The sequence below is a fragment of the Macaca thibetana genome, chromosome 4, assembly GCF_024542745.1.
Source record: "Macaca thibetana thibetana isolate TM-01 chromosome 4, ASM2454274v1, whole genome shotgun sequence".
NCBI classification, from domain to species: domain Eukaryota; kingdom Metazoa; phylum Chordata; class Mammalia; order Primates; family Cercopithecidae; genus Macaca; species Macaca thibetana.
In genome coordinates, this window is record NC_065581.1 from 142,876,384 (window position 1) to 142,890,794 (window position 14,411).

The window sequence follows — 14,411 nt, forward strand, 5'->3', positions numbered from 1 at the left end:
TTTTAAATTTAAGTATGAATTCATTAACATAGATAGATTCTTAGAATTCTTACAAGCTACAATTTATGCTTTTTCTTTTTTATCACTTCAAACTTAATCCATAAATCTTTTTCTTTTAAGAGGAAGGTAGTAATTTGTAGTGTTTTCATTTTTGAAAGTTCTGGTTTTGTCCAAATGACTACTGAACGATTTGGTCAAAGATTCAGATTGAACTATGTGGTTGGGGAAGTTTTGTTTTTAATACCTTTTTAATGCATAATATTCATAAACAATTTGTAAGAAGGCCTTCAGTATCAGCAAAAGATGGAGGAAAAAGATTATTCTTTGTTGTATTTCTTTGAGTACAGCCTTTACTGATTTTTATTATTGAAAATAATAAATGTTTTTTAAAATTCCTACACTGTTGCGTATTCAGCTATAAGGATCCAGCTGGTTCTTAATTCAGATCCTTGGCTGTCAGATAACAGTAGATATTAAGGCTTTATACCAGAAAGATTCTGGTGTATTTCATTAACTCAAAAATCAGTTAAACTTGAGATATACTTCCTTTCCAGTCTCTTAATTCTTTCTTTTTTTAAGGAGATGTCTCTGAGTCATACCAGTCTCTTAATTCTGAGAAGGCAGGGGCGGGGGGCGGGGTGGAAATCAGGTGAGGAGTTCCATATACACTTTGAACAATCTTATGTAATAGTGACATCTCATTTATCCAGAGGTCACATTCAGTTTCTCTTCTAATAACATGGCAGACATGCATAAAGTGCTTCAGAGATTATGCAAAATAACTATTTCAGAGGCCTGTGTACTTTACTCCATTAAAGGAAATAACAGATTTTTACCTTCACTAGCAGTGTGGAAAGAAAGGGAGCAGATTAGATGCAGCAATGATATATCTGAAATCACAAACTGTATACAAAGAACACTTCTGAATTAATGAAGCTTCGTAGCTTGATGGCTGATAATTCAACCCACTTGCCCCTTTTTAATAATTTTCCCTGAAATTTTAGGTATGAACCCTCTCGTGAGATGAAAAGTCAGTGGACAGCTGTCTGGGTGAAAATCTCTTCCAGTTGGATTGGCATCGTGCTGTATGTTTGGACACTCGTGGCACCACTTGTTCTTACAAATCGTGATTTTGACTGAGTGGGACTTCTAGCATGAAAGTCCCACTTTGATTATTGCTTATTTGAAAACAGTATTCCCAACTTTTGTAAAGTTGTGTATGTTTGTGCTTCCCATGTAACTTCTCCAGTGTTCTGGCATGAATTAGATTTTACTGCTTGTCATTTTATTTGTTATTTTCTTGCCAAGTGCATTGATATGTGAAGTAGAATGAATTGCCGAGGGAAAGTTTTATGAATATGGTGATGAGTTAGTAAAAGTGGACATTATTGGGCTTATTCTTGCTCTATACTTGTGAAATGAAGAGTAAAAACAAAATTGCTTGACTATTTTAAAATTATGTTAGACCTTAAGCTGTTTAAGGAAGCATTAAAGCAAATGTATGGCTGCCTTTTGAAATATTTGATGTGTTGCCTGGTAGGATACTGCAAAGAACATGGCTTATTTTAAAATTTATACACAAGTCACTTAAATGCCAATTGTCTGAAAAATCTTAGGAGATTTTACCCTTGATATGGGACTTACACAGGTAGGGAGTGTTCAGTGGACAATAGTGTAGGTTATGGATGGAGGTTTGGGTACTTAATTGAATAATGACTAAATCTTACGTGGGTAGAGATGGCCTTTGCCAACAAAGTGAACTGTTGGTTGTTTTAAACTTATGAGGTATGGGTTCAGTGGAGATGTTTGGAACTCTGAAGGATTTAGACAAGGTTTTGAAAAGGATAATCATGGGTTAGAAGGAAGTGTTTGAAATTCGCTTTGAAAGTTAGCTTTGGGCCAGCATGTTAGCTCACCCTTGTAATCCCAGCACTTTGGGAGGCTGAGGTGGGTGGATTACTTGAGCCCAGGAATTCGAGACCAGCCTGGATAACATGGTGAAACCCCATTTCTACAAAAAATAAGCTGGGCTTTGTAGCATGTGCCTGTGGTCCCAGCTACTGAGGAGGCTGAAGTGGGAGGATTGCTTGAGCCCAGGAGGCAGAGGTTGCAGTGAGCCAAGGTCACGCCACTGTACTCCAGCCTGGGCAACAAAGTGAGACCAAAAAAAAAAAAAAGGATTGAAAATCAAAGGAGGCAAAATTTTGACAGGGAAGGAAGTAACTGCAAAACACTAGGCTTTAGTAGGTACTTATCTAAAATCTAGTCCAGTTTTCTCATTTTAAAAAATGAAGACACTGAAGTACAGACTTAAATAGCTCAGATAGCTAATTAGGAAGTTTCAAGTTGGCCAGTAATAGCATTCTCTCTGACATTTAAAAATAATTTCTATTCAAAATACTTGCATAATTGATTTTACACCTCATTACTGGTGGATAATTTATGTGATATGCATTGCTGGTGTCCAGCATGACCCATAAACAGGTCAGAAGAATGATCGAATGTTTTAGAATAAACTCCTGCTTATAGTATACTACACAGTTCAAAAGATGTTTAAAATGCTTTGTATTTACTGCCATGTAATTGAAATATATAGATTATTGTAACCTTTCACCCTGAAAATCAAGCAGTATGACAGTTTAGTTATTTGTATGTGTCACTAGTGTCTAATGAAGCTTTTAAAATCTACATTTTCTTCTTTAAAAATATTTATTAATGTGAATGGAATATAACAATTCAGCTTAATTCCCCAACCTTATTCTGTGTGTAGACATTGTATTCCACAATTTTGAATGGCTGTGTTTTACCTCTAAATAAATGAATTCAGAGAAAGTGGATAGTGTACTGATTATTTAGCAGCTTAACTTTACGTGGCCATAATAACATTTAGATCTTTCTTCCTATGTGAAAAAGGAGCTGGCACTAGAAAGTAACTGCCTGTTTTCTGTAATGATAATTAAATTGTCTAGAAGGAGGTTGTTACCCTTTGGTTGTCTATAAGTGACCCCAGAAGTAGGATCTCAGAGGTAAAGAGGCAGTCTTCCCCTGAAGAGTCTTCGGTATATGGACCAGTTTAGTTTGGAGAATATGAATATGTTCAGTGGATATTCTACATCTACTGTGTCTTCCAGCTATTTTTTTTCTGGTTGCCAGTTTTGAGGCTTGTCTTCTTTCGCAGATACTTCAGATAGTATAAAAATTTCCCTTCCTTACTAAAAAAGACTGTACTTTTACTGATAAAATACTCCAACCCATATTAGTTACCAAGCTTTAGTATATTTTATTCCATAATTCTTGTCAAGTGGTCTTTCTCCAACATTATGAGCAGCACAATGCCCGTAACTGTCTTGAGCATTTATTCCAGATAAAATCTTATGTTCACATAAAAACCTGTACATAAATGTTCATAGCAGTTTTATTTGTAACAAACAAAACTGGAAACAACCCAGATGCCCTTCAATGGATGAATAAACATACTGGTAAACCTGTACCATAGAATACTACTTGAAAAAGGAATGAACCATTAGTACATGCAACAACATGAATGCTGGGTTTTAAAAAAATCCAATCCCTAAAGATCACATATGATATAATTCCATTTATATAGCATCCATGTAATGATACAGTTATAGAAACGAAGAACAGATTAATGGTTGTTTGGGGTCAGGGATGGGAGGGGAGAGAGCCTTGTGGATCATGGATTATGCCTTTTGTGTTGTATCTAAAATGCCACTGTCAAACACAAGACCATCTAAATTTTCTTCTGTTTTCTTTTAGGAGTTGTATACTTCTACATTTAGTTCTGTGATCCATTTGAGTTAATTTTTGTGAAGGGTGGAAAGTCTGTGTCTAGATTCATTTTTTTGCATGTAGATGTCCAGTTGTTCCAGCATCATTTGTCAAAAAGACTGCTTTTACTACATCATATTGCCTTTGTCCTTTTGCTAGGTATCAGTTGACTAGAGTCTGTTTCTGAACTCTGTTCTGTTTCATTGATCATTTGTCTATTTTTTTTGCCAATACCACACTATCTTGATTATTATACCTTTATATTAAATCTTGAGGATAAGTACTATCAATCATTCCTCCTCCAATGTTGATTTTCTCCTTCAATATTGTGTTTGCTATTGCAGGTTGTTTGCCTCTGCATATAAGCTTTAAAATCAGTTTATCAAATATCCACAAAATATTGCTGGGATTTTAACTGGGATTACTTGAGTCTATAGATCAGGTTGGGAAGAACTGACATCTTGACAATATTGAGTCTTCCTATCCATGAATATGAAATCTCCATTTATTTGGGTCTTTGATGTCTTTAATCAGGTTTATAGTTCTTCTCATGTAGATCTTATGTATATTTTCTTAATTTTTACCTAAATACTTCATTTTGGGGTGCTAATAGAAATGGCATTGGGTTTTAACTTCAAATTTGAGTTATTACTGTTATATAAGAAAGCAGTTTACTTTCATATAATAACCTTGTATCCCGCAACCTTGAATTGCATATAGGTTCTAGGAGATTTGCGATCGATTCTTTTGGATTTTCATCATGTCATCGGCTAGCAGAGACAATGTTAATGTTATATCTCCTTTCCCAAGTAGTATACTTTTTATTTCCTTTTTTTGTTTTATTGCATTAACCAGGACTTCCATTATAATGTTGAAAATAGTGAAAAGAAACATCTTTGCCTTCCTCCTTAGTAGGAAAACTGCTAAATTTCTCACCATTAAATATGATGTTACTGGTGGGGATCTTTGGTAAATATTCTTTATTAGGTTGAGAAAGTTCCCCTCCATTCCTAGTTTACAGAGAATTGGAGAATTTTTTTTTTTTTTTTTTTTTTTTTAGAGATGGAGCCTCTCTGTCACCCAGGCTGGAGTGCAGTGGCATGATCTCGGCTCACTGCAACCTCCACCTCCTGGGTTCAAGCAATTCTGCCACAGCCCCCCAAGTAGCTGGGATTACAGGTGCCCACCACCACACCCAGCTAATTTTTTGTATTTTTATTAGAGACATGGTTTCACCGTGTTGGCCAGGCTGGTCTTGAACTCCTGACCTCAAGTGATCTGCTTGCTTCAGCCTCCCAAAGTGCTAGGAATACAGGTGTGAGCCACTGCGCCCAGCCTAGTTTATGGAAAATTTTTATCATGAATGGGTTTTGGATTTTGTCATATTTTTTCTGGATCTATTGATGTGATCATATGATTTTTCTTGAGTTTCTTTGTGTGATAGATTCTATTAGTTCATTTTCAATATTTGAACCAGCCTTGCATATCTGGGATGAATCCTTCTTGATCCTGGTGTGTAATTCTTATACATTGTTGAATTGGATTTGCTAATACTTTATTGAGGATTTTTACATCTATGTTAATTAAAGATACTATTTTGTAGTTTTCTTGTGATATTTTTGTCTGGTTTTGGTTTTAGGCCTCATAGAATGAATTAGGAAGCATTCCCTCTGCTTCTACCTTCTGAAAGAGTTTCTACAGAATTAGTATCATTTTTAGAATTCACCAGTGAACCCATCTCAGTCTAGCATTTTGTTTGTGAAGGCAATAGATTCAATTTTTAAAATAGATACAGGTGTATTTGGAGTATCTATTTCTTCTGGTGTGAGTTTTGGCAGGTTGTGTGTTTCAAGGACTTTGTCATGTAGGTTATCAAATTTGTAGGCATACAATTGTTTGTGATATTCCTTTATTACCCTTGTAAATGTTCATGGGATCTGCAGTGATATCCCCTCTTTCATCTCTGATATTAATTTTTGTCTCTCTTAGTCTGGCTTGTCAGAGGTTTACTGATTTCATCTTTCAAAAACCAGCTTCTGGTTTCATCAGTTTTCTCCGTTGACTCCCTGATTTTCTGCTTGATGGATCTCCTCATTTCTGATAGAGGAGTGTTGAAGTCTCCAACTGTAATAGTGAATTCAACTATTTCTGTGTTAACCTATTGTCTAATTTGCTGTAAAGAAATACCTGCGACTAATTTATTAAGTAAAAAGGTTTAATTGGTTCACAATTCTGCAAGTTGTATAAGAAGCATGGTGCAAGGCATCTGCTCAGCTTCTGGTGAGGCCTCAGGTAACTTACAATGATGGCAGAAGCCAGTGGGGGACCTGGCATCTCACATAGCAAGAGCAGATGAGAATGAGGGGGAAGATGCTACACTTAAGCATCCAGATATTGTTATGAACTCACTATCACAAGGACAGCACCAAGTGGATGGCACTAACATTCATGAGAAATCTGCCCCAATGATCCAGTTATCTCCCACCATGTCCTACCTCCAACACTGGGGATTATAATTTAACATGAGTTTTAGAGGAGACCACATGCAAACTGTATCATTCTGCCCCAGAACCTGAAATCTTATGTTCTCACATTTCAAAATACAATCATCCTCTGCCAATATTCTCCCAAAAAATCTTAATACCAGCATCATTCAAAAGTACAAAGCCCTTCTGAGACAAGGCAGGTCTCTTCCACCTATAAGCTTCTAAAATTCAAAGTATTTACTCCCAAGATACAACGGGGGTGCAGATATTGGATAAGTATTACCATTCCAAAAAAGAGAAATTAGCCAAAAGAAAGGCTGCAGGCCCTATCCAAGTCTGAAATACAGCAGCACAGTCTTTTAGTTTTAAATATCCCAAATAACCTTCTTTGACTCCATGTCTTAACATTGTGCCTCACAAGAGCACACTGGTATAAGGGGTGGGCTCCTAAAGCCATGGGAAGATCTGCCCTTGTGACTTTGCAGGGTAAAGGGTTGGAGTTTAGGCTTTTCCAGGCACAGGGTGGAAGCTGCTGGAGGATCAACCATTTTGGGGTCTGGAGGACAGTGGCCCCCTTCCCACAGCTCCACTGAGCAGTACCCCAGTGGGGACTCTGTGGGGCCTCCAACCCCACATTTCCCCTCCATACTGGCTTAGTAGAGGTTCTCTGTGAGGGCTCCATCCCTGCAGCAGGCTTCTGCCTGGTTACTCAGGCTTTCTCATACATCCTCTGAAATCTAGGTGGAGGCTGCCATGCCTCCTTCACTCTTGCACCCTCCACACCTGCAGGCTTAACAACACCTGTTAGCCACCAAGGCTTATGGCTTGTGCCCTGCACAAGCAGCCCCGTCTCTATGGGTGCTTTTACATTTTTTCTTTCATTTCAACCTTGGAGAAGCTTAAGCCTATGTGCCTCAGGTATGGTCTTCTTGGGTAGTATCTCCCAGAGCATTTCTTCAGTTTGAATGTTGGCCATTCTAGTGAGGTTGGGGAAATTTCATGAACAATATCCTGAAATATGTTTTCTACGTTGCTTGCTTTCTTCCCCTTTGGTTTCCTTTACATAACCCCCTATTTCTTGGAGGTGTTGTTCATTTCTTTTTGTTTTGAGTTAGTTCAGTGAGTCATTCTTTGAGCTCTGAGATTCTTTTCTCAGCTTGGTCTATTCAGCTGGTAATACTCATGATTGCATTATGAAATTCTTGTAGCATCTTTTTCAGCTCTATCAGATCAGTCTGTTTCTTTCTTATAATGCCCATTTTATCTATCAGCTCCTGTATCATTTTATTGTAATCCTTAGATTCCTTGAATTGGGTTTTGACTTTTCTTCTGAATCTCGATGATTTTTGTTCCTATCCATATTCTGAATTCTACTTCTGTCATTTCAGCCATTTCAGCCTGGTTAAGAACCCTTGCTGGGGCACTAGGGTGGTTGTCTGAAGTAAGAGACTCTGGTTTTTCAAATGTCTATATAGCTCCTCAGTACCAATTTTCTGTGGCAGGCCATTTTTATATTGCTATAACTACCTGAGGCTGAGTAATATAAAAAGAGACTTAATTGGCTTATGGTTCTGTAGGCTGTACAAGCAGCACAGTCCCAGGCATCTGCTCAGCTTCTGGTGAGGCCTCAGAAAGCTTACAATCATGGTGGAAGGCAAAGGGACCCGAAGTCTCACATAGTGAGAGTCAAGAGTAAGAGACGGTGAGGGAAGAAGCCATATACTTGTAAACAGCCGAACCTCATGAGCATGCACATCACAAGAGCAGCATCAAGTGGATGGGGCTAAACCATTCATGAGAAATCTGCACCAATGATGCAGTCACCTCCTATCAGGTTCCACCTCCAACACTGGAGATTACAATTCAATGTGAGGGTTAGAGGGGTAAACTTCCAAACTGCATCATTTTCCCTGCAGTTCTATCAGTTTTTGCCTCATGTATCCTGATCCTCTGTTCTTGGGTGCATACATGTTAAGGATAGTTATGTCTTCTTGGAGAATGGACCCCTTTATCATTTTGTACTACATCATTATCCCTGATAATTCTTGCTGTATAGTCTGCTATTCTATAATATACCTATTTCTTCATTTTGGTTAGTGTTAGCCTGGCATATTTTTCTCCCTTTAATTTGTATGTCTCTACATTTCAAGTGGGTTGCTTGTAACCAACATATAATTGGGTTTTGTTCTTTGATCTGCTTTGACTATTTTTTTTCTTTTTTAAACTGGCCCAATTTTCCCATAGAATAATCTATCTTTTAATTGGTACATTTACACCCTTGACATTCAAACTATTTATATATTTGGATAAACATCTACCATGTTACTGTTTTCTATTTGTTAACCTTGTTCGTTATTCCTATTTTTGACTTCCATTCTTCTTGTGCCTTTGATGGTGTTAATTTGGCATTTTGTTATTCTCTGTCTTCTAGTGTGGTTTTTTTTTATGGTTGCCCTTGTGTTTGCAGTATACATTTACAAATAATGCAACCCCTCTTTCAAATAATAATATACTACTTCATGGGCAGTTTACCTTATAGTAACAAAATAATCCTAATTTCTCTTTCCTATCCCATGTATCATTGCTGTCATTCCACTTATATATAAGCACCCCTAAGTATGAAGACTATACACACACACAAATATATATGTATATAATCAAATACATTGTTGCTATTATTTTTAATGAACTGTTAACTGTTAGATTAAGAACTGGTACCATATGGAACAGGTTAGTGGAATTTACTATAAAATGCTTTGGGGGAAAATTTTTAATTACTGAAACTAGGAGCTGTGGGATTGCATGTCTATCTTCAATTAGTTTGAGTAAAAGACTTGTAGTAATTTGTCTATTATTGTCAGTTTTCAAATGAATTGTTCATAATATCCTCACATTTTCAAATTTCAACTGCATTTATAACATTTTTATTTTTCCATTCTCTATTTGTGTTTTCTTGCTCAATCTTACCAAAAGATTTTGTTTTAGTGCTTTTTCAATAAACAAGTTCTGGCTTATTTTACTTGGCTTTTGTCCAGCTCATTTTGTTTTTATTCCTATCTTGAAAAGCACTTAAGAATAGATTTCCCCTCTAGATATCACTTAAACTGCATCTCATAAATCTTGGCATGTACTTTTTTTTTTTTTTAAATCATTAACATCAGTATTTCCAGCATTTTTTGTTTGGCCCACAAGTTTAGCAGTTCTTTTCCAATTTCCAGAAATGTTAAAGAATCTCAAAATGGTTCCACTGGTTTCTAGCTTATTTGCATTGTGGTTAGTCTATTTGATACCAATTCTTAGAAGTTTGTTGACTTACTTTATGACCTATTATGCTATACTGATTCTCAGAAAATACTTCATGTATGCTTGAAATGAAGGTTTAGGCTCTAAGTCTTGAACGTGACATTTTATATACGTTAAGTCATAGTGAATGTCATTTCGGTATTCTTCCAGTCTGCAAACCATTTTTCTCACATCTCAAGCTCCAGATTCCCGAGTATGCCATCTGTAATCAAACATACTGACACAACCTAAAAGAACGTTTAGCTGTCTGTAATTCACAAGCTTTTATGGTCCTAGTTGTATCTCCCTAAGACAAAAAAAAGCTGGAAGTGGGATGAGGGTACCTACCCCCTATATTGTCTTCACACTGTGGTACTAGTTTCCCAGACAGTACAGGCAGACTTCCCTCTGGTACACACAAGCTAGATTGTTTTTTAAAGAAACCACATCTTTAATTTCTGTGTGTGCTGTTTCCTAAAACTGATCTGGCTGAAACGGTGCCACAGGCCTCAGGACAAGGCATCATGCTTTTTTACTTTTTTTTTTTAAGACGGTGTTTGGCTCTGTTGCCCAGGCTGGAAGTATACTGGTGCGATCTCAGCTCACTGCAAGCTCTGCCTCCCGGGTTCATGCCATTCTCCTGACTCGGCCTCCCAAGTAGCTGGGACTACAAGGGCCCACCACCATGCCCGGCTAATTTTTTGTATTTTTTAGTAGAGAAGGGGTTTCACCGTGTTAGCCAGGATGGTCTTGATCTCCTGACCTCGTGATCTGCCCGCCTCAGCTTCCCCAAGTTCTGGGATTACAGGCGTGAGCCACGGCGCCCAGCCGGCATCATCCTTTTTAACAATTATTCTGGCCGGGCGCGGTGGCTCACGCTTGTAATCCCCGCACTTTGGGAGGCCGAGGAGGGCAGATCACCTGAGGTCGGGAGTTTGAGACCAGCCTGGCCAACGTGGTGAAACCCCATCTCTACTAAAAATACAAAATTATTAGCTGAGTGTAGTGGTGCACACATGTAATCCCAGCTTCTCCGGAGGCTGAGGCAGGAGAATCACTTGAACCTGGGAGGCAGAGGTTGCAATGAGCCAAGAATGGGCCATTGTAATCCCGTCTGGGCAACAGCGCAAAACTCAGTCTCAAAAAAACAAAAACAAAAGCAAAACAAAAATTATTCTTTTCATACTTGACAAAACAAAGATATACCTCTTATCCATTTTGAATCTTACCAATGCACTTTGGAAAAAGTCTCTAGAGAATTGGTAAAGGGACATTTAAAAATATTGGTGAGAAAGAGATGACACTGAGTTAAAAAACTTTTTTTGTGATTTAGCTGGTTTCTAGTATTTTGCTTTCAACAAAATTGAAAGATGATCCAACTGAGTCATCAACTGATAGAATTCTGGTACGTAATTCTAAAGGCGTTAAAAAAATTAACAGTACTATACAAAATTGCTTTTTCATCTACTTGTCATTTTGTACTATAAACAGATTCTCAGGATTTTAACATCAATGAAAACAAAAATAGGAATAAAATTGGTACTAACTTTTATTATAAAAACTCAGGAAGACCTGTTTATCCCACTAAAAGATATTTTTGGTAAAACTTTTTGTTTAACAGATCATCAAAATTAAACTATAATGATAGTAAACATTAAAAGCTGTAACAGATCAACCCCCAAAAACCCAGGCAGAAAAAAGGTTTGTTCCCCTTCACCTGAAGTGTAAAATGGTTATCCAGGACTGATGGGTTGCCCTCCTCTAAGCAGTAATTCAAAAAGCCATTATTTTCCTTCTTGATTGTATATTTGAAAGCTATGTACAACTCTGCATCAAGCCAGTGGAGCGGTAAATGGCATGGGAGGAAGGCATGGGGGAAGTTACACCAGAACTGCAAGTGCTACACATCACTTCTTCTGTTTTACTGATTAAAACTCAGTTACATGGCTACCCCATCTGCAGTGGTGGAAATAATCTAGCCACATAATAGGAAAAGGAAATGGTTTGGCAATCAGTTAAGTCTCTACCATATATATTTATACGGTTTTAAACAACTGTGTAGTTATACAGTATAAAATTGGAGAGAAAGTTTTTAAATGCCTAGAATCTTACAGGAAACAATCTCAAATTTAGATGTAAAGAAGTGTCACGAAAGACCATCGATGTCTAACTTTCACACATAAAAAAGCAGGATAAAATTCTTTGGAGGAAGCCGGGCACGGTGGCTCACGCCTGTAATCCCAGCACTTTGGGAGGCCGAGGCAGGCGGATCACCTAAGGCCAGTTCAAGACCAGCCTGGCCAACATGGTGAAACCCTGTCTCTACTAAAAATAAAAAATTAGCCGGGTGTGTTGGCACATGACTGTAGTCCCAGCTCCTCAGGAGGCTGAGGCAGGAGAATCGCTTGAATGTGGGAGATGGAGGTTTGCAGTAAGCTGAGATCATACCACTGCTCTCTAGCCTGGGCGACAGAGTGAAACTCTGTCTTTAAAAAAAAAAAAATTGTTTGGAGGAAGTAGATTGGATGAGAGATCAAATCATTATGGCATTCAAGTTCCTTTAGGTAAATGTTAGAGAAACATATAACAATTATGTTTTAGAACAGCAATATTAACTATTATCCTAATTTCCTTTCAACTATTTAAACTTAAGATGAAAAATCTTAAATGTCAACTTTAAAAGTACCAGGGTCATAATCAAGTTTTTCAAAATTATTTTTGAAGAGCTTCTAGAGCTCCAAAATGCCCCCAAGAAGAAACTTGATTGTATTTCACAATGAGAAAGGAATGAAGAAAAAATCTTTTAAGGTTTTCTCCTCTCAGTTTCTAAACTCTTCTTATCACCCTTAGAAACGTAACCTCTTCAGCTCACGCAGAGCACTGTTGTAGGGTCTTGAATTAATTCACCAAAATCCCACTGTCAAAGCCAAGTATTTTAGGATCTAACTAAAATTCCCCTAAGGGAAGTTTCCTATTCTTCTGTGCTAGCCTTTACTTTGAATCATTACATAATAATAAAAGAAATTCTAAGACATGGACAGAATATGGCCAATAGGAAAACCTGCCCTGAAACTCCTCATTAAATAGCCCTATACAATATTAACTGTACTGCTTTCAGTCCTTTGCCCAAAGGTGAAATTCTTCACATGATAAAAGTGCCCTGGCCTTGCATTAAGTCTCTATAATTCTCTTGGGCGACTGTTTCAAAGAAAGAGCTGATTTTACTATTTCTCTTATCTTCTCTCCAGACATCCAGTGATAATACTCTTACCCTATTTGGGACAATGAGGGGCATACTTCTCCCACTTTTTTATTAGAAACATAGAAAGCAACCCAGTATAATTTTTAAACAAAGAACTTCAAAATACATTAAATTTAGAGATATATCTCCCTCGTTGCAATATACAATATATTTTCGAGATGTGGTACAAAGATCTTGGTGTGACTCATATTGAGAGTAATAAACCATAGACAGTTTAAAGCCACTGCTTCCTATGAGAAGAAAAAATTGTTTCATGTGAGTGTCACCTCTAAAGAAGACACATAACAGACACTAGTACTCAACATTCATTGTGTTTATTTTACTAAACAGTATGGTTCAAAAAAACACAAACCGGAAAACCTTTATTTAAAACTAGTCCAACTAAGTGGATGGGGCTGACTCCATCCCATCCCACCCCCGATCTTTCTATATATATGGAGCTGGAACCCTATCAGACCGTGAACATTCATGTATACTTTGTCTTTCCTGTTGAACATGAATAAACTTCTTTGAACATAAATGAACTTCTCTGAACCAAAAGAAACAAATGAAGTTTTACAAGATACAGGCACTTTATGTTCCCAGTTTTAAAAATAAGCCAAGTGAAAAATATTTAATAAAAATAACTGGAGCAGAGAAAGCTTTAAGAGTTATACCATTAGTTCAAATGACTTACACTCAATGCAAATAGACAGCATCAAACAGGAAAACAAACAAAAATTTAACTGAGGTTAATGGTCATATTTGTAATAAAAAGAAATCCAATTTACCAAAATTGGAAAAAAATGGCCATTTGAATCCAACTTAAAGATATGCCAATAATGTGCATTAAATCTGTGTAACTATGCAGCTGAGTAACATCTGAAAGCTTTGCAAGAGTGTGTGGTTAGTGAGAAAAGCAAAAGGTGCTTTTATTCCACAGTATCTGATTAAACAAAACAAAGCAATTTACAAAAAAAGTACCAAATGATACTTCAAAATAAATAGTTCATCATTTTGATGAATATATACATGTAAAGTCCTCTTCTTGGGGATTTAGCTATCTAAAAGTGGCATATCACTATCCAGAGGTGCAGGAGCAAGTTCACATAAATAAAACAGGGTAGCTTCACTAGCTTCAGCTTCAGTCAATGGCTCCAGGCGAACAAGCTTACTTTGGGTTGGTTCTGGGTCTAGGCTGCTATCCAGAAGCTCATCAACTTCTATGGGTTTATCTACAGAGGACAAAACTTCTGATGATGCTGTTGTACTCGCCTGTTCAACAGAAGAAGCAGGGTTCCCATCGAGGAATGCAAGAAGTGGAAAGGCAGTATACTGGATAAGCTGCTTATCTATAAAGATCAGAAAAACACTCTAATCACCAGCTTATATTGAGTTCAAGCTGAGGGGAAAAAATGAAAACAAATGTACACATAGGCAATTACTACTTTCAGATAGCCAAACAAGAAATGACATGATGCACTATGCCAATAAATTTTAAAATGTCCAAGTCAGTAGTTCTCATTCAACAATTAAGAAATGAGGGGTCTTTCAGTTTCCTAAAGTTAAATAGGAAAGAAAGAAAAAAAAAAAAACTTTAAGAATTGTTACCT

General features: G+C 37.1%; 2 protein-coding genes across 3 annotated transcripts in view; one reads left to right on the forward strand and one right to left on the reverse strand.

The window, feature by feature from the left end:
* SERINC1 (serine incorporator 1) overlaps nucleotides 1-2,832 on the forward strand; it is a 27,902-nt gene extending 25,070 nt beyond the window's left edge. The window contains exon 10 of the mRNA XM_050786384.1: nucleotides 1,005-2,832. Coding sequence (XP_050642341.1) covers nucleotides 1,005-1,140 — 136 coding nt within the window. The 3' untranslated portion in view covers nucleotides 1,141-2,832. The remainder of the gene's footprint in view (nucleotides 1-1,004) is intronic.
* A 10,282-nt stretch (nucleotides 2,833-13,114) lies between these two features.
* The window catches only part of HSF2 (heat shock transcription factor 2), a 37,887-nt gene continuing 36,590 nt past the window's right edge, over nucleotides 13,115-14,411 (reverse strand). For both annotated transcript variants that reach the window (XM_050786382.1, XM_050786383.1), the window contains one exon: nucleotides 13,115-14,150. In XM_050786382.1, the coding sequence (XP_050642339.1) occupies nucleotides 13,855-14,150 (296 nt within the window). In that variant the 3' untranslated portion in view covers nucleotides 13,115-13,854. The remainder of the gene's footprint in view (nucleotides 14,151-14,411) is intronic.